The sequence below is a fragment of the Sus scrofa genome, chromosome 6 (genome assembly GCF_000003025.6).
Source record: "Sus scrofa isolate TJ Tabasco breed Duroc chromosome 6, Sscrofa11.1, whole genome shotgun sequence".
Taxonomy (NCBI): Eukaryota; Metazoa; Chordata; class Mammalia; order Artiodactyla; family Suidae; genus Sus; species Sus scrofa.
Window position 1 is genome coordinate 12,979,053 of NC_010448.4, and position 17,929 is coordinate 12,996,981.

Sequence of the window (17,929 nt, forward strand, 5' to 3'; positions counted from 1 at the left end):
TTATCCAATAGATAGCCTTTTGAGAGGTCATTTTAATCTTTCCTAATTTGGCTCTAACACAAGCCGTGAGCTTGGCTCTGAGCCCTTGTTTTTGCCTTTTAGGTCCCCATTCTCTAGTAAGAGCCAAATTCCTGGCCATCACTGCCTGCTTCAACATGGGACCCACCCCAGTAGGCTCATGAGTTCAGCCCTGCATGCTACTTTCTGTGGTGTTTCTGGACTTGAGAGATTTTTCTCTTGTTATATTTTATTCACTATCATGACATATTTACGGCAAAGCGAATGTATCATAGCATGAATCTACTGTGCCATCTTGAGGAGACGTCTTCTGTAGCCTTTCTAATCTTCACCTCTTGCTGGCTCTCCCCCTCTAGTTCATTACAGAAGGAGCAGATGCTAAGGGAGAAAGCTGAGTTAGAATCGGCCAAATGCCGGCTCCAACTTCAAGTCCTCACAGATGAATGCACTAAGCTTCAGAGACGTGTCCAGGTAAGCTTTCCTTTTCTAATCCAAAGAACTTTTGGAATAGGAATTAAAAAGGATCTAAATATTACTTAGGTTCATCTCAGATACAGATAGGATTTACCAAGTTTTTGAGAAAATAAACATGACCAACTCTTTTTTCTTCTTTTTTTTTTAGGGCTGCACCCACAGCATATGGAAGTTCCCAAGCTAGGGGTCTAACCGGAGCTTGCAGCTGCTGGCCTACACGATCCGTGCTGCATCTGCAGCCTACACCACAGCTCATGGCAGTGCTGCATCCTTAACTCATTGAATAAGACCAGGAATCGAACCTGCATCCTCATGGATACTGGTCGGGTTTGTACCACTGAGTCAGAACGGGAACTTCACCAACTCTTTATTTCTGTTTGGGGCTTACATAACATGCTTTATGATGAATTCTGCTACAGTCTGAATTTCTTAAAAATTGAGCAACCGCCTGATGATTCAAAACTTAAGTCATTTTGCTTTCCTTGAATGTACCATTGAAATGAGAATTTTAGACAAAATGACCATTAAGAACTTTCAACCTGGATTTGCCATTGTACCTCAGTGGTAATGAACCCAGCTAGTATCCATGAGGATGTGGGTTCAATCCCTGACCTCGCTCCGTAGGTCTGGGATCCGGTGTTGCCATGAGCTGCGGTGTAGGTCGCAGATGCGGCTCAGATGTGGCGTTGCTGTGGCTGTGGTGTAGGCTGGAAATTGCAGCTTCGATTCAACCCCCTAACCTGGGAACTTCCATATGCTGCCAGTGCAGCCCTTAAAAAAAAAAAAGAAAGAAAAGAACTTTCAGCCCTTTATGATTCTCTCCTCTCCCGGTTTCTATCACTTTATTGATGATATATTGTGAAAACTTCAGCAGTTCTCTTAGGGGAATACCAAGTGAAAAATCTTCATGTTTTTTCAAAATCTTTTTCATTTTAGGATTTGGAGGAACTTACTGTGCAGCATCAGGATCATATTTCACAGCAATCCAGGTGCCTTCCCTCCAGCCAGAGCAAACGCAAGTACCATTTCCAAAAGACCTTCACAGTGTCTCCTACAGGCAACTGCCGAATCATGAAATACTGTGACTCTCTGAGCTGCCTGGTGGTATCACAGCCTTCTCCTCAGGCCTCTTTCATTCCAGGTAAATAGTCCAGAACCTCAGTTTTCATGTTCATTATTGGGCCCTACTTATTTTTCTCCTTTCTTTTCAATATAGACCGACCCTTAAAGGTACTGCAAAGATGCCCTTAACTGTCTGTTGACCTCCTTCTGTAAATTTGTCACCAAAAAGGCAGATACTGTATCATGGTGAGGTGAGAGAAGACAGGTACTTAGGAGAGTGGGTTGGAGTTCACATTGTGGCTCATCAGGTTAAGAACTTGACTAGTGTCCCTGAGGATACAGGCTTGATCCCTAGCCTTGCCAGTGGGTTAAGGATCCTGCATTGCTGCAAGGTGCAGCCTAGGTCACAGATGCGGCTCCGATCTGGTGTTGCTGTGGAGGTGGCTATTGCTAGCAGATATAACTCCAATTGGACACCTAGCTGGGAACTTGCTTGTGCTGTGGGTGCGGTCCTAAAAGAAAAGAAGTGTGTGGGTTGTTCAGGGATAAGGCATCATGGCCTGTGTGTCCCACCAAAGTACAGATTGATCTTAGACTAGAAATACTTGAAAAAAACACTACCCCCAAGGGCTAATTCAAGTTATTTTCACTAATGTTCAAATTGATCAACTCACAATAATTTGGAAATGTTATTTTATTAAAATTTTACTGGTTTTCTCTTTTTTATGTGCTTTTTAAGCTTAACTTTAAGTTGTCTTCATGTTAAAAACCAAATCTCACATGACCAATGTTATAGATGTTTTTTCCTACTGTCTTCAGCATATGCTTTCTGCCAGCTGCAGGTCCCTTTGCATCAGCCTGATTTCCTGTCTCCCCACTTAGAGCTTCCATTCATATGCTTCAAAACTGTGTCCCCCACACTTAGGTATATACAGGGTTAGTAGTAGAATCCCTAGATTACCATTTATTTTTCTAGTCACTAATATTAGCTATGAGTTGAGACTCTGTCAGGAGGCTCCAATTGAGGGGCAAGTAAAGGATTGTTTATAATAATTCCTATATCCCGTTCCTTTTTTTTTTTTTTTTTTTTGCTATACCCATAACATGCAAAAGTTTCCAGGCCATAGCAGTGACAACACCAGATCCTTAACTGCCAGGCCACCAGGGAACTCTCCATTCAAATTTTTGTATTTATTTATTTATTTATTTTGTCTTTTTAGGGCCACACACACAGCATATGGAGGTTCCCAGGCTAAGGTCAAATCGGAGCTGTAGCCACTGGCCTATGCCACAGCCTCCAGATCCGAGCCGTGTCTGTGACCTACACCACACACAGCTCACAGCAACACTGGATCCTTAACCCGCTGGGTGAGGCCAGGGATCAAACCTGCATCCTCATGGATGCTAGTCAGATTTGTTTCCTCTGGGTCACAGCGGGAACTCCCGATCTATTCCTTTCTTAATGTGTCTATTCCACCCTGCACAGCTAGGTCTTCCCGATATACTGATGGTACTAATTTATCCTTATTTCCTTTAATGATTAAGTAGGCATGTTCCCTTGTTGATTTAAAGCCTATAGTTTCTGAGGTTGTTTTTCTGGCTCTCCTAATTCTGTTTCAAGGGAAAACATAATACACTTTCTCTCACTTTGTTCCCTAGTGAAGCAGAAGTGTGATTCAAGGCTATCTTGAAGCTAAGATTTGACAAATTCTATTAGTGTACATCTCAGATAAAATACATGCTTGGGGAGTTCCTGTGGTGGCTCATCGGAAACAAACTGACTAGTATCCATGAGGACGCAGGTTTGATTCTGGGCCTCACTCATTGGGTTAGGATCCAGTATTGCTGTGAGCTATGATGTAAGTTGCAGACGAGGCTTGCTCAGATCTGGCGTTGCTGTGGTTGTAGGCTGGCAGCTGTAGCTCTGATTTGACCCCTAGCCTAGGAACCTCCATATGCATCAGGTATGGCCCTAAAAAAAAAAAAAATAGATACTTAGTAAAAATAATTTATTATAGCCTGGTAAGAGAACAAAGTAATAACTAAATTTTATTTATTCATTTATTTTTTGTCTTTGCCATTTCTTGGGCCGCTCCTGAGGCATGTGGAGGTTCCCAGGCTGGGGTCCAATCAGAGCTGTAGCCGCCGGCCTACACCACAGCCACAGCAACGGGGGATCCGAGCCACGTCTGCGACCCACACCACAGCTCATGGCAACACCGGATCGTTAACCCACTGAGCAAGGGCAGGGACCGAACCCGCAACCTCATGGTTCCTAGTCGGATTCGTTAACCACTGCGCCACGACGGGAACTCCAATAACTAAATTTTAAAGGACGAGTTTATGGTTTTCTTTTCCGCTCTTGGAATAAATACATTGATTAGGATACTTGATATCATCTGTTTTCATTCAGTTTTGGACCAATATAGAGCAGCATATCTTGACCCCCTGACGCAGAAGCTACTGATCTTCATTCTTTGCTCTTCATTGTCTCTTCTCCATCTTGAGTGTCTGTGCTTCAGGTGGAATAGTCTCTCTTTTAACAACTTTATGTTAAAGTATAATTGATGTACAGTAAACAGCACATACTGAAGGTGGTATGCCATATGGTGAGTGTTGATATATGTATACACTCCTGAAACCATCGCTGCAATCAAGATAATAAACAGTACTATCACCTAGGAAGTTTTCTCAGGCCTTTTTATAATCAATCCATCATCTGCCTGTCCCTCCCTCCTCCCATCCCCAGGCAGCCGCTTTCTGTCGTGATGGATTAGTTTACACTGTCTGAAATGTCACATAAATGGAATCATACAGTGTTACCCTTTTTTTTTTGGTCTTTTTAATGCCGCATCTGCAGCATATGGAGGTTCCTAGGCTAGGGGTCAAATCAGAGCTGTAACTGCTGGCCTGCCCCACAGCTACAGCAATATGGGATCTGAGCCGTGTCTGCAACCTACACCACAACTCATGGCAACGCCAGATCCTTAACCCACTGAATGAGGCCAGATATCAAACCTGAGTGCTCATGGTTACTAGTCAGGTTAGTTCACTGCTGAGCCATGACGGGAACTCCCAGTGTTGCTCTCTTTTTGTCTGGCTTCCTTCAACATAAGTTTTTTAAGATTATCCATATGTTATATATTGGTAGTTCATTTCCTTTTATTGCTGGGTAGTGTTCCATCGTATATACAGTGGTTTATCATTCACCTTTTAAGAAACACGTGGGATGGAATATAGGGGTTTTTTTTGGGGGGGGGATGTCGTTTTTAAAGTAAATTATAACCCTGAAGAATTTTGGCTTTTTTTTTGTTCAAATGTTTTTTCCCCAAAGACTTATATACCAAGAAAGGTGAACAGAGGAGCTACTTGAAATGGTAGTTTGCATTGCACTAAACTGACTTTGCAGTGATCTGTTTCGTTCTGTGTTACCTCTGCAGGCTTTGGTGTTAAGATGTTGAGTACTGCCAACATGACAAGTAGTCAGTATATTCCTATGCATGGCAAACAGATACGCGGACTGGCTTTCAGCAGTCGTTCCAAAGGTTTACTTCTCTCTGCTTCCCTAGACAGCACTATTAAACTGACCAGGTGAGTGCCTTGTGGGGAAGGTGGGCCTTGGATTGCCTTCTGTTGAGTAGCATGGAAATGAGTATCCATGTTATGACCTTGGCTATTGGGAGGTGGGGTGGCAGGGGTCCAAGGCATTGTCTTCTCAGATCCAGTTTCACTGAATTTAAAATGTATTGCTTTTGGAGTTCCTTTGTGGCTCCATGGGTTAAGGATCCCACAGCGTCACTGCTGTGTCATGGGTTCAATACCTGACCCAGGAATTTCTGCACAACACAGGCACAGACAAAAAGAAAAGAAAAATGTGTTGCTTTAAAAAGTGGATACAGAGAGTTCTTCTTGTGGCACAATTGAAACGAGTCTGACTAGTAGCCATGAGGATGCAGATTCGATCTCTGGCCTCACTCAATGGATCAAGGATCCGGCATTGCTGTGAGCTATGGTGTAGGTTGCAGATTGCAGCTTGGATCCTGCATTGATGTGGCCATGGCGTAGGCTGGCAGCTGCAGCTCCAATTTGACCCCTAACCTGGGAACTTCCATGTGCTGCAGGTGTGGCTCCAAAAAGAAAAAAAGAAAAAAAAGGTGAATATAGCTGGTTACAAAATAGGATGTGGGTGTTCTGTTTCTTTAAAATTATATGTGACTGGCAAGCCCAGGCTAGAGGTCAAATCAGAGCTGCACCTGCAGCCTGTGCTGCAGCCAAGGCAACACCAGATCTGAGCTACATCTGCAGCCTACATTGCAGCTTGCGGCAACAACAAATCCTTAACCCACTGAGCGAGGCCAGAGATTGAACCTGCATCCTCACAGAGTCAATGTCAGGTCCTTAACCCACTGAGCCACAATGGAAACTCCACCATTATGTTTTATATTTATCTATGTGCTGTTTGTTTTGTTTTGCTTTGCTTTTTAGGGCCACACCCATGACATGGAAGTTTCCAGCCTAGGGGTTGAATTGGAGCTGCAGCTGCCGGTCTACACCACAGTCACAACAGTGCTGGATCTGAGCTGAGTCTGCACCCTACACCACAGCTCATGGCAACGCCAGATCCTTAATCCTCTGAGCCAGGCCAAGGATCAAACCCACGTCCTCATGGATACTAGTCAGGCTTGTTACCACTGAGCCACAACAGGAACTCCTACATGCTGTGATTGATTTTAGTAGTATTGAAAAATCGGGGGTGGGGGGAGAACGGTAAATATTGAAGTGTTATTTATGACTACCTCTGGATGGTTGGTTTATAATTTATTTTTATTTTTCTTATATATATTTTATAATATATTTATCGATATTAAATAATGACTACCTGTGTAATAGGTATTTATGGAGATAGTTATGTGGGTAGGGTAAGGAATGTACTGTTTATCAGTCCCTTTAACTTACACTTGTACTTCCTTACAGCTCACGAGGAAAATCTGTGGCCCCCAAAATAATGTTTTGGATTTAAAAGGAGTTATTTGGGCAATCCCTTAGGGGATAGAGTTTTGGTGTGTGGATGTGTTCTTAAAGGATTATCATTAAAATGATACCTTTTACATCTTTGTTCTATATGAGATGTTTTTTAATGCACACTTCAAAGTTGTAAAAGGCTTCTCTGACTTCACAGCCTGGAGACAAATACTGTGGTGCAGACTTACAATGCTGGACGTCCCGTCTGGAGCTGCTGCTGGTGTCTTGATGAAAACAATTACATCTATGCTGGACTGGTCAACGGTTCGATTCTAGCGTATGACCTTCGAAATACAAGCTCTCATATCCAGGAGTTAGTGCTTCCGAAAGCTAGGTAGGGAGCTCCTTACTCTTTTCCTGTAGGCAACAACTTTCTCCTGGACTGTTGACTGTATCCTTTCTTTTGAGAGTGTCTCACAGTTGATCAGAATTCCTCAGAGGGCAGTTCTCCGAGTGCATGATCTAGTCTCTTCAGAATCAGTAAGATCCTTAGAGTTTGTGTTCGTGATCATTCATGTGGTAGAAAGTTCTGGTGCCGAGTATAACCCACCATGGCAAGATTAAGTCAGATCCGTGTTCAGAGCCCAGCTCTACCACTTATGAGCTGTGTGACTTTGGTCCCATTTCTTGGCCTGTTGTGAGCTCCATGTGTAAAGTACGGTGAGCGTAGACTGGCTTCCATAGCCACGTGTCTGACACACAGGAAGAGATCAGTCCAAAGTAACCCAATGACAAGCGATGTGAAACTTCCCTAATCCACAACCGAACCAACGTGGTCGAAGGATACTGTCTTCCTGTGACTTATCACTTATAATTAAGTTACAGAGGTGGGAGGTTTGTGAAGTCAGCTCAAGTTCTGAAGGTGGGCAGCCACTAGTACCACTTTGGCTCTTCAGAATGTATTAAAAGATGGGCAGAGGAATCTGAACATAAAGCTGTCAGTGCAGTCATCATTATTCACTGAACCCCAGGCTCAACACTGTGGCGTTTTCTCTTCATTTGAGTGAGGGGAATCATGCTTCTGTGTTGTGGTTCCTGGGCCTAAAGGTGATTGATATAAATTTATACAGATGTAACCTCCAGACAAACACGGTAACTGCCATTGATGTAGAGGGATCCACTTAGAGTAGACAGTAAAACATAGCAAGTAGCAAGGAAAGAATATTTTTATGTGTTGTTCTTTTTTGTTTTAGTTTACTTAGGTGAGCTTCATTGTGGCAGGGAAATGAAATGCAGCAGGTAGAGTGATCACTTTGGGAGCTTCAGCAGAAACAGATTCTCGTAGGAACATAGTCTGCAGGCTGATATTTCCGAGAGAGTTACTGGCCTGCAGTCCAGGTCATGTGATTGCAGAAAGATATTTAGAAAATCTCTAAAGAAACAATCCTGTTTCTGAATTAAAGCTTTTAATTGAAGAGGTCTGTCAGCCATAGTTTGAAAGCTTTATTTTACTAGATGTATAAGCTGCATTTTCTTCCTGATTTTCTTTTTTATATATAGTGATTTTTATTTTTCTTCATTATAGCTGGTTTACAGTATTCTGTCAATTTTCTACGGTACAGCATGGTGACCCAGTTACACATACATGTGTAGATTCTTTTTTCTCACATTATCATGCTCCATCATAAGTGATTAGACATGGTTCCCTCTGCTACACAGCAGGATCCCATTGCCTATTCATTCCAAAGGCAATAGTCTGCATCTATTAACCCCAAGTTCCCAATCTATCCCACTTCCTCCCCTCCCCTTTGGCAACCACAAGTCTATTCTCCAAGTCCATGATTTTCTTTTCTGTGAAAAGGTTCATTTGTGCCGTGTATTAGATTCCAGCTATAAGTGATATCATATGGTATTTGTCTTTCTCTTTCTGACTTGCTTCACTCAGTATGAGAGTCTCTGGTTCCACCCGTGTTACTGCAAATGGCACTGTTTTATTCTTTTTATGGCTGAGTAGTATTCCATTGTGTATATATACCACTTCTTCCTAATATAATCATCTGTCAATGGACATTTAGGTTGTTTCCATGTCTTGGCTATTGTGAATAGTGCTGCAATGAACTGATTTTCTTATGTATGTGGCTAACCCCATTTCCAGAAGCTTCACACCACTCGGGCTTCCGTGTGTTTGTGATCCTGTCCTATTAAATTTCCTAGTCCATTTTTTAGAGCATGTGATGTTCTCTCCAAAATTAGATATATATTATGTGTATGCCCATGTGTTTCTACAGAGTGGGTTGGTTGGTAGTTTTTATCGGATATCAGAGGGTAGTGACCCACAGAAGGTTTTTAACCTCTTCTGTACCGGTAGGAATGTGCTTAAGGGCTCCTGATAGTGGGTTCTGGAGCAGTCCAAGTATTGTCAGGTGAAGCCTTATTTCCTTTCTTTCCTTCAGGTGCCCGCTGGTATCCCTGTCATACATACCCAGAGCTGCCTCGGCTGCATTTCCATATGGTGGGGTGTTGGCTGGAACCTTGGAGAATGCTTCCTTCTGGGAGCTGAAAGTGGGCTTTACTCATTGGCCGCATGTGCTACCCATAGAGCCTGGGGGCTGCGTAGACTTTCAGACAGAGAGCAATACCCGACACTGTCTTGTGACCTACAGGCCTGGTAAGTGTTGTTGGGATGTCCTCATGGGACCTGTGGCTTGTTTTGGGAGGAAGTTGCTGGAGGGGAGAAAGGGAGAGTTTGCCCTAGCCTTCTGGTGGTACTGGGAACCTCTCACAGACTTACAGCTCTTGCTGCTGTTATGAGGATGGTGGCCCCAAGTTCTTTCATAAGCCTGCTTCTCTGACTGACTTGTGGGAACTGGAATATATGTGGCCAGATGCTTCTTGGAAGTGAATTAGCCACTTCAGGAGCCCCTATGACTAAGACAGTAGTGCAGGAAGTTCCCATGTTTCACAGAAGGTTAAGGATCCAGTGTTGTCCATTAGTGGGGGGAAAAAAAAAGGCAGAACAGTAGTGGAATGAAGAGACTGCTCTCGAGGCCACTTAGATCACATTCAGGTCTTCTGCTCGCCCCTCACTCCACTTAAAGGCAAGACCCAGGTAAGTGCAGCGATGTATAGGACCCAGACTCTAGGCTCTTAGCTGTTCCTCCTTATTTGGAGCCAACGAAGGTAAGTGGAGACTCGATGGACAGTGACGGTGGCACTAACCAGCTGCACGTCTCACTGCCTCCAGAACCTGGACTACAGTCCTCGGTGACCAACCACGCTTAAATTCATAGGGTTTTTTTTAGCTGAAGTGTATGAATCTAAATTCCTCATCACCTGTGCTGATGGTCAGGCAGATGTCTTGTTAGAGGTAGTCATTAAAGTGCCCGTACTCGGCCTTGTTGTGTGTGGACCTAATCTTTCAAGCTTTGTTTGAGCTGAGAAGCTGCCTCAGCAGACTCCTCTTTCCCTTTTGCTTCATCGTCATCTCCTAGGTCCTCTATTTCCAAGAAGTTTTCTGTGACTCGTGTAGAAAGCGTGGGGGCCCCATTTTGTCCTCTAGCTTTTGTTTGTCTCCCAGTAGAACCACAGGTATGTGTTTCCCCTTCTGTGATAATATGTTTTGACTTTATAAAAATGGACAGTTCCCGGAGTTCCTGCTGTCACTCAGGAGGTTACAAACCCAACTAGTATCCATGAGGATGCGGGTTCAATCCATGGTCTCACTCAGTGGGTTAAGGATCTGCCTTTGCCGTGAGCTGTGGGGAAGGTCACAGATGAGGCTTGGATCCAGCGTGGCTGTGGCTGTGGCTGTGGCGTAGGCCTGAGCTGAAGCTCTGATTCCACCCCTAGCCTGAGAACTTCCGTAAGCTGTGGCACAGCCATGAAAAACAGACAAAACGAAAGAAAAATTAAATTTAAAAAAAAAAAAAAAACCAGCCAACCAAACAAAAAACCATTGTAGATAATTTCCTTCATCTAGCCTAGGGTTCTGCATTTCATTTGTGCTTTATTATTTTGTTCTTGCTATGTTGGCTTTGTAGCTCTTTGTGATGGGTTAAGAAATGGTAGCTTTTCCATTCAACTGAATTGTAAACACCTGCAGTTTAGGTACTTAGTTAATATCTTTGGAGCATCCGCATGGATCAGTACTGATTTCTCTGCCTCATAGATAAAAATCACAACACCTTAAGGAGTGTGCTGATGGAGATGTCCTATGCGCTGAATGATGCTGGAGAGCGAGTCTGCTCCTGCCATCCTGTACAAACATTCCTTGGGGGACCCACTTGCAAACTATTGACCAAAAGTGCCATTTTCCAAAACCCAGAAAATGATGGCAGCATCCTAGTGTGTACTGGGGATGAAGCATCAAATTCTGCACTGGTGAGTAGCCTGTCAGATTTTTATACTGAAGCATGTGTGAAGCAGAAGGCCAAAGTGCTGCTCCACAAGTGCACTGACCTTCATACATGTGTATGTGTGCTTGCTTAGTTTGCTACGTAAGTCACACTTTACAAACTACTCTATAGTTTGCTCTTTTTCCATGTAAGTTCCTATTTTGGATACCTTTCTATACCAGCATCTGTAGATTGACCTCATTCTTTTCATACAGTCTCTAAGGGGCCATAGTGCGAACCTTTAAAAAAAATAGGTGGGGGAGTTCTCTTCGTGCCTCAGCAGTTAAACAATCCGACTGGTATCCATGAGGATGTGGGTTCAATCCCTGGCCTCGCTCAGTGGGTTCAGGATCCGGCGTTGACATGAGCTGTGGTGTAGGTCGCAGATGCAGCTTAGAGCTGTGGTGTAGGTCGCAGATGCAGCTTAGAGTCCGAGTTTCTGTGGCTGTCGCATAGGCTGGCAGCTGTAACTCCAATTAGACCCCCTAGCCTAGGAACTTCCATATGCCATGGACTTGGCACTAAAAAAAAAAAAAAAAAGAGGGGGGACTACTGAAACCTAAAATAATTGATCAGCTGTCAGTGTCATCAGGGTGACAGTAACAGATGAAATGTTGATGGGGAGTTTTACAGTATAGGAGTCAGCCTGTCACCACGTTGATCAACCTTTGCACCTCTGTGAGTGGGTTAACCAGAAATAATTTGCTTCTTGATAATAAGGTAAAAAGACGCGCATGGTGCCTTCTATGTGGTGTCCTTGAACCCACAGAGCAGCATTTGTCCACTTAATCACACTGGTCATGTGAGCACTTAATGTGGTTAATTTTTAAGTTTTTGTGTAATTTTTTGTTTTTTGGCTTTTGCTCTTGGCTTTTTAGGGCTGCACCCATAGGTTCCCAGGCTAGGGATCAAATTGGAGCTGTAGCTGCTGGCTTACACCACAGCCATAGCAACACGGGATCCGAGTCGAATCTGCGACCTACGCCACAGCTCACGGTAACACCGGATCCTTAACCCACTGAGCAAAGCCAGGAATCGAACCCTCGTCCTCATGGTTCCTAGTCAGATTCGTTAACCACTGCGCCACGACGGGAACTCTGAAAACACCAGTTTTAGAATATAGATTCCGGGAGTTCCCGTCGTGGCGCAGTGGTTAATGAATCCGACTAGGAACCATGAGGTTGCAGGTTCGATCCCTACCCTTGCTCAGTGGGTTAACGATCCGGCGTTGCCGTGAGCTGTAGTGTAGGTCACAGACACGGCTCGGATCCCACATTGCTGTGGCTGTGGCGTAGGCTGGTGGCTACAGCTCCGATTCAACCCCTAGCCTGGGAATCTCCATGTGCCGCGGGAGCGGCCCAAGAAATGGCAAAAAGACAAAAAAAAAAAAAAAAAAAAAAGAATATAGATTCCGTAAGGGCAGAGACAGGGACTTCTTTTGTCTTCTCTACCTAGAAGTTTTTGGCACATAGTTTGAAGTAGTAAGCTTGGTCTTCAGATGCACTCTCAGGAGATTAATTGCCGATTACATTGGGTGAGGCCTGTGTTAGGTGTGCTGGGTTCGTGCAACCACGTGAAGGTTAAGGACAGTCTGTTTTGCTGCCCAGGCGGTGCTGTCTCTGTAGCACGTTCAAAGTGACGTGACGATAGAGAAGGCAAGTTCCCAAGCTGAAGCGAATGACTTCCTGACCTTTGTCTCTGCTTGTCTTGTCTAGCTGTGGGATGCTGGCAGTGGCTCGCTGCTGCAGGATCTGCAGGCCCATCAGCCGGTCATGGACATCTGCCCGTTTGAGGTGAACCATAACAGCTACCTGGCTACCTTGACAGAGAAGATGGTCCACATCTATAAGTGGGAGTGACCATGGCCTTGAAACCTGTTGGGCATGTTGCTGGTTAATGTTAAATGTTGTTTCCTGGCACCTCGAAGCCCTGATCAAGTTCTGTGCTGATTGTGGCCTAGAACTTTTGCAATCATGGCTACTTAGGGTTAGTATGATTCTAAGACTCCAGGTCACCAAGACACTACAGATTGTGTATTTCCAGTGTCCATCAGAAGAGTGACTGGTACTCCATCAACATTATCCATTTCTTGGGTTAAAAGCCTTCATTAAACTTTGTTGAGAATCTATATTTTTTATTCAGACTTTCTGCTGGACCTCAGAGGGTATCCTTCCAGCAGGCATTTAGGATATGAGTGTGCACCAAGCATTTCCAGAGGATGTGACAGCCCTCTAGAGTGGTCTTATCACTTGAGCTCTAAGACTTGGGAATGTTTAGTCCCTGGAGGGACTAACCAACCATCTTGATGCAGCGTGGACACAGAAGAGTCTTCATGTGAACACAAGAGGGCGCTGAAGTACCTTGGGACAGATTTGATCTATTTCCGACCTTAGCGGCTGAAAACCTTTTAGTGTAACTTGGTCCCATCCCAGGTGTGTGGTAGAGCGCATCCAGTCTGCTTCGTGGCAGGAACAGTTATGTTCCAGGTGTGCCATGCTGGGATATGGGCACACTCAGTGATGAAGGTGGCTGGCGGACCCATTCCTAATGCCGAGTCTACCCAGTTCATCACACTGTGGCAATCAAGGAAAGAGACCCCTTGTTTGAGCACTAGAGAAGCCTCGCTTTTTTTCTAACCAGCTTAGGATCTCAGGATTGGTTTTATATAAGCCAGTGCTTTGAAGGCCACTCTTTTCCCCTCTCGCTAAGAAGAGATAAGCCATATGTCAGAGCTCTCGAGGCTCTCCTAGGATGAGATGTCAGGAGCAAGGAGCCATAACCAAGAGAGGCTGACGAAAGAGAAGCTGCTCAAACTGCTGTTGACAGCAGGAGAAGGGCGTGTTTGTCTCTTCCGTTAGCGTTTCTGAATAAAGCCAGCCCCCTGGAATGAGGGGCCATTCTTGAGCATGTCTGGGACTCCCCCGTTAAAGCCTTCCCCCAGGTGAAACTGATGTTGGATTCCGAGTTCCTCTGATTTGCCTGCCTTCCTAACTTTTTTTAAAAGGGTTCCTGGTATCATAGTTATTCTCAGGACGATATTAGTGGTGGATTTACAGGGAGATGCTCAACCATCATTCATTCTAGTCCTGGATTGTCCAGCTTTCTCTCTAATAGAGGGTTTAGTTTATATCTGTTTGCTTTGCCAAAGGCTACTGTGTTAAACTGCTGTCCCCAACAGAACATGTCTCAAGGCGTGCTCCTTGTTCTTGGGAGCAGGATGGCGAATAGTGTGATTTTCTTAAATAACTGTTGTAGAAATGTGGTTTTTATTTTAAAACAGTTCTGACCTGTCGGTTCCTGAGCTGTTTCCAGCATTTCTCCTGGCTATTGCAGTAGATTTCCCAGAGTTCCACCTTTTAGTTGTGCTTTTTTAAGAGTGGCCTCCTTCTATTTAAGGACCTCTTTCAAAAAGCCGGTTTCCAAGGCTTAGGAAAGAGTCCGCTTTCTCAGAGGAGGTATTCCCTTTGATATGTTGATGATTGAGAATGCCAGGGCATAGAGCTTCCGGTGGCAGGAAAAGATTTGAATTAAAAAGCAGAACTCTTGTGGTTTCTGCCACTGATCAGAGAGGATGCGAGTGCTCTGGTTCTGGCCGCCTTTGTCTTGGGCAGGAGCAGAAACCAGGGCAGGGCTGGGATTTGACTAATGTTGCAGTTACACTCAGCGGAGGCCAGTTCATTCCTCCCCAGCATAGGAACCAAGGGACTGGTATTACTAGAGGAGTTGAAAGAATCTCATGTCCTACCAATCTTTGCATTCCTCTAGTAAATTTAGATGTTTTAGAAACAAATTCTTGTGACGGACTGATTTCTCCAAAGGAAAAAACTTCACCCCTGGCCCTGCTCCCCTCTGCCTGGCAGCAGAGGTTACAGCTGAGACCAGGCTCTGCCCCACCCCGTTCCCTCTCCCTGTCTCTGAGCTCGTTCCCTATTTGGGGGTTTGGAGTTAAAGCAACCTCAAAATATGTTCTTACTGTATATATCCTGAACCTGCTTTGAAAACCAGTGTGTCTTTGTTTAAGTTCTATATTTTATGTTTGTGTTTTACTCTTTAATGTTAATATGAATAAAACATTTACCATGTGTACCAGCTCTTGAGGTCTTTTGTCTTTTTGACCGCTAGAGGCAGGATCGTGTCTCCCTTTGGAGGAGGGTTGCAGTTGCAGCCCAGTAGGTCTTCATTCATTTCGTATAGTCAGATCCAGGATGGGCCCTGGACCTGAAGTGAAAATCTTGTTTAAATTGATGAGGTAGTTGAGGCTGTTGTTGGACATTCTCTTTTACTGTTGCTACGGAGACGGTCTGTGTTTGCCTGTTAAGAACTTCCCTACACTGGTCATTTGTTTACTCTCGGATCCAGAGGTCTAAATGCTGCAACTGCATCTCCCAGACTCTGCCTGCTGGCTTCCTATGAGTCGAATCCAGAAGACTATAATATGGGAAGAGGAGAGAACTCACCCTTTTCTTTTTCTTTTATATATATATATTTATTTATAAATACATATTTATTTATTTATTTATTTTTGCTTTTTAGGGCTGCACCTGCAGCCTATGGAAGTTCCCAGGCTAGGGGCAAATTGGAGCTACAGCTGCCGGCCACAGCCACAGCAACATGAGATCCAAGCCACGTCTGCTCATGGCAACATCAGATCCTTAACCCACTGAGCAAGGCCAGGAATCAAATCGCCTCCTCACGGATGCTAGTTGGGCTTGTTAAATGCTGAGTCATGAAGGGAACTCCACCCTTTTCTTTCTATTAGTCTTTGGCAGCTTTTCTGAGGGTGGTGGCAGCACTGGGCAAATGTGGGCTCCTGGGTTTGTGCTCAGCACAGTTCTGGCCACTTGCTCAGCTTCTTTTTCTGTTGAGTTCAGGGATCCCTTTTGCCATAAATAATGGGGTTCTGGGATTAGACTGGAAAGGCTGAAAATGTTTTCTAGCCAAACAGCAAGTGGAATTTAATAGATTACAGGAGGACTAAATCCATAGGTATAAATAAGCTTAACATTGTCAGGGAGCCTGACAGAAAAGGATAAAGAGGTAAAACCCCAAATTACCAAGAAACCTAACACCACTCTTTTCTCTTCCGTAGTGTTCTTTTTTGTTTCCCATCTCAGTGATTGGCTGCAAGTGAAATCTCTGAAAATAAACGCCTGTGTGTCCTTGTCCTTTGATCAGTCAACTTGTTTGTTGGTAAGAATCTCTTCTGTTTATTAATCCCTGTATAGTACACAAAGCCCCTTCCTAATAATTTTTAAACAATGTTGTGGAATAAATATTATTATTCCAATTTATAGGGAAAGAAACAGGTTAAAAATCCAGTTAAAGGCGTTCCTGTTGTAGCTCAGTAGGTTAAAAACCCCATGTAGTGTCCATGAGGATGTGGGTTTGATGCCCGACCTCACTCTGGGTTAAGGATCCAGTGTGACCACAAATTGTGGCATAGGTCACAGACATGGCTCGGATCTGGCATTGCTATGGCAGGTGCAGCCCTAAAAAGGAAAAAAAATTAAAAATCCAGTTAAAGAGAAAAAACATTTAGGTGGCATTTAATTCAGTTTTACATATCCTAGTCTTTACATTCTATACTTTGCATTTAAAATTAAAGCACACAGGTAGTTCCCATCGTGGTGCAGCAGAAACAAATCAGACTAGGAACCATGAGGTTGTGGGTTCAATCCCTGGCTTCACTCAGTGGGTTAAGGATCCGGTGTTGCTGTGAGTAGGTCGCAGATGCGGCTTGGATCTGGCGTTGCTGTGGCTGTGGTGTAGGCTGGCAGCTGAAACTCCAATTAGACCCTAGCCTGGGACCCTCCATATACCGCTGGGGCGGCCCCCACCCCCCACAAAAAAGAAAAAGTAAAATTAACGCATTTTCTTGTGACCCTTTATATTCTTCCGAATGCTCTCATTTGTCTTGGGTTTCTGGGTGCTGAGGCTGAGAACACTGTCCAGTGGAAGAGTCCATGATACATGGGCCAGAGCTACCCAGTTCACTGCTCATCGGAGTTGGGTTGAAGGGAGAAGGAAGGTGGTGAAACTGCTCTGTCCTGCTGTAGAAAGCAGGGTTCAGGGCTGGCAGGATAGAAGCCTCCTGCTGTTGAGGGGTGAGAAGGGCCGTGAACTCTCACTTGGCCCTAAGAAGTAACAATAGGTGTATCTAATTATGGACACACCAAGCAGAACTGGAATGTGGGCCCAAAGTAACAACATCTAGATTTGATTTTTTTTTTTTTCCTTGTTTAGGGCCACACCCATGGCATATGGAGGGTCCCAGGCTAGGGGTTGAATCAGAGCTATAGCCGCCAGCCTATACCACAGCCACAGTAACATGGGATCAGAGCCGCATCTGGATCCTTAACCCACTGAGCGAGGCCAGGAATGGAACCTGCAACCTCATGGTTACTCGTCCGATTTATTTCCGCTGCACCACAACGGGAACTCCTGGATTTAATGGAATGTTGCACATTGAGAAGAAAACACAGGGAGTTCAGAACTTAAAGACATGAGGGTAAAAAGGCCTAGAAGTTCTAAGCTAAGTTTTGTGTGAGCTGCAACAGTTGGACTATAGGTTAATGAAAATCGGGGTTTGGAGGACTCCTTGTTCCTGAAATAAAGGAGAAATATCTGGCCTGGATAAATGGCTATACATGCCTTCAAACTGTCCACTGCTGGGGTCTGTATCGTGCCCTTAGACCCTGCTGTCTGATTAGAATGCCACCATAAGCTTAAAACAGTGCATCCAGAGGGCCCTCGCTGGTAAATTCCCAGCCTTGAGGTTGGTAGGGGTGTTGGGTGCTGGTGTGGCTCAGTTGTGTCTCTTACACATAGTCCAGAAAATTGATTGTTCATCAGATTAGCCAGGAACAGGTAAGAAAGAGTGATGGGGGTGGGGGAAGAGGAGAAGTTGCTGTGGAGTCTAAGCCCAGAGAAGTTCTGCAACCTGAATTATACTCCAGTGGAAGCCCGCAAGCTGACCATGACCCCAGTTCCTCTCATGAAGATGGAATCCTGACATGGAG

General features: G+C 44.5%; 1 protein-coding gene across 3 annotated transcripts in view; it reads left to right on the plus strand.

Annotated features, from left to right (window-relative positions):
- The window catches only part of RFWD3 (ring finger and WD repeat domain 3), a 41,811-nt gene extending 26,810 nt beyond the window's left edge, over nt 1–15,001 (plus strand). Inside the window, exons 7-13 of one of the 3 annotated variants that reach the window (XM_003481788.4) lie at nt 375–489; nt 1,429–1,633; nt 4,995–5,145; nt 6,734–6,910; nt 8,970–9,184; nt 10,685–10,896; nt 12,626–15,000. In XM_003481788.4, coding sequence (XP_003481836.1) covers nt 375–489; nt 1,429–1,633; nt 4,995–5,145; nt 6,734–6,910; nt 8,970–9,184; nt 10,685–10,896; nt 12,626–12,769 — 1,219 coding nt within the window. In that variant the 3' untranslated portion in view covers nt 12,770–15,000. Of the gene's footprint in view, nt 1–374; nt 490–1,428; nt 1,634–4,994; nt 5,146–6,733; nt 6,911–8,969; nt 9,185–10,684; nt 10,897–12,625 lie in introns of all 3 variants that reach the window. The other 2 variants (XM_005664348.3, XM_021093787.1) reach the window with 2 other exon arrangements.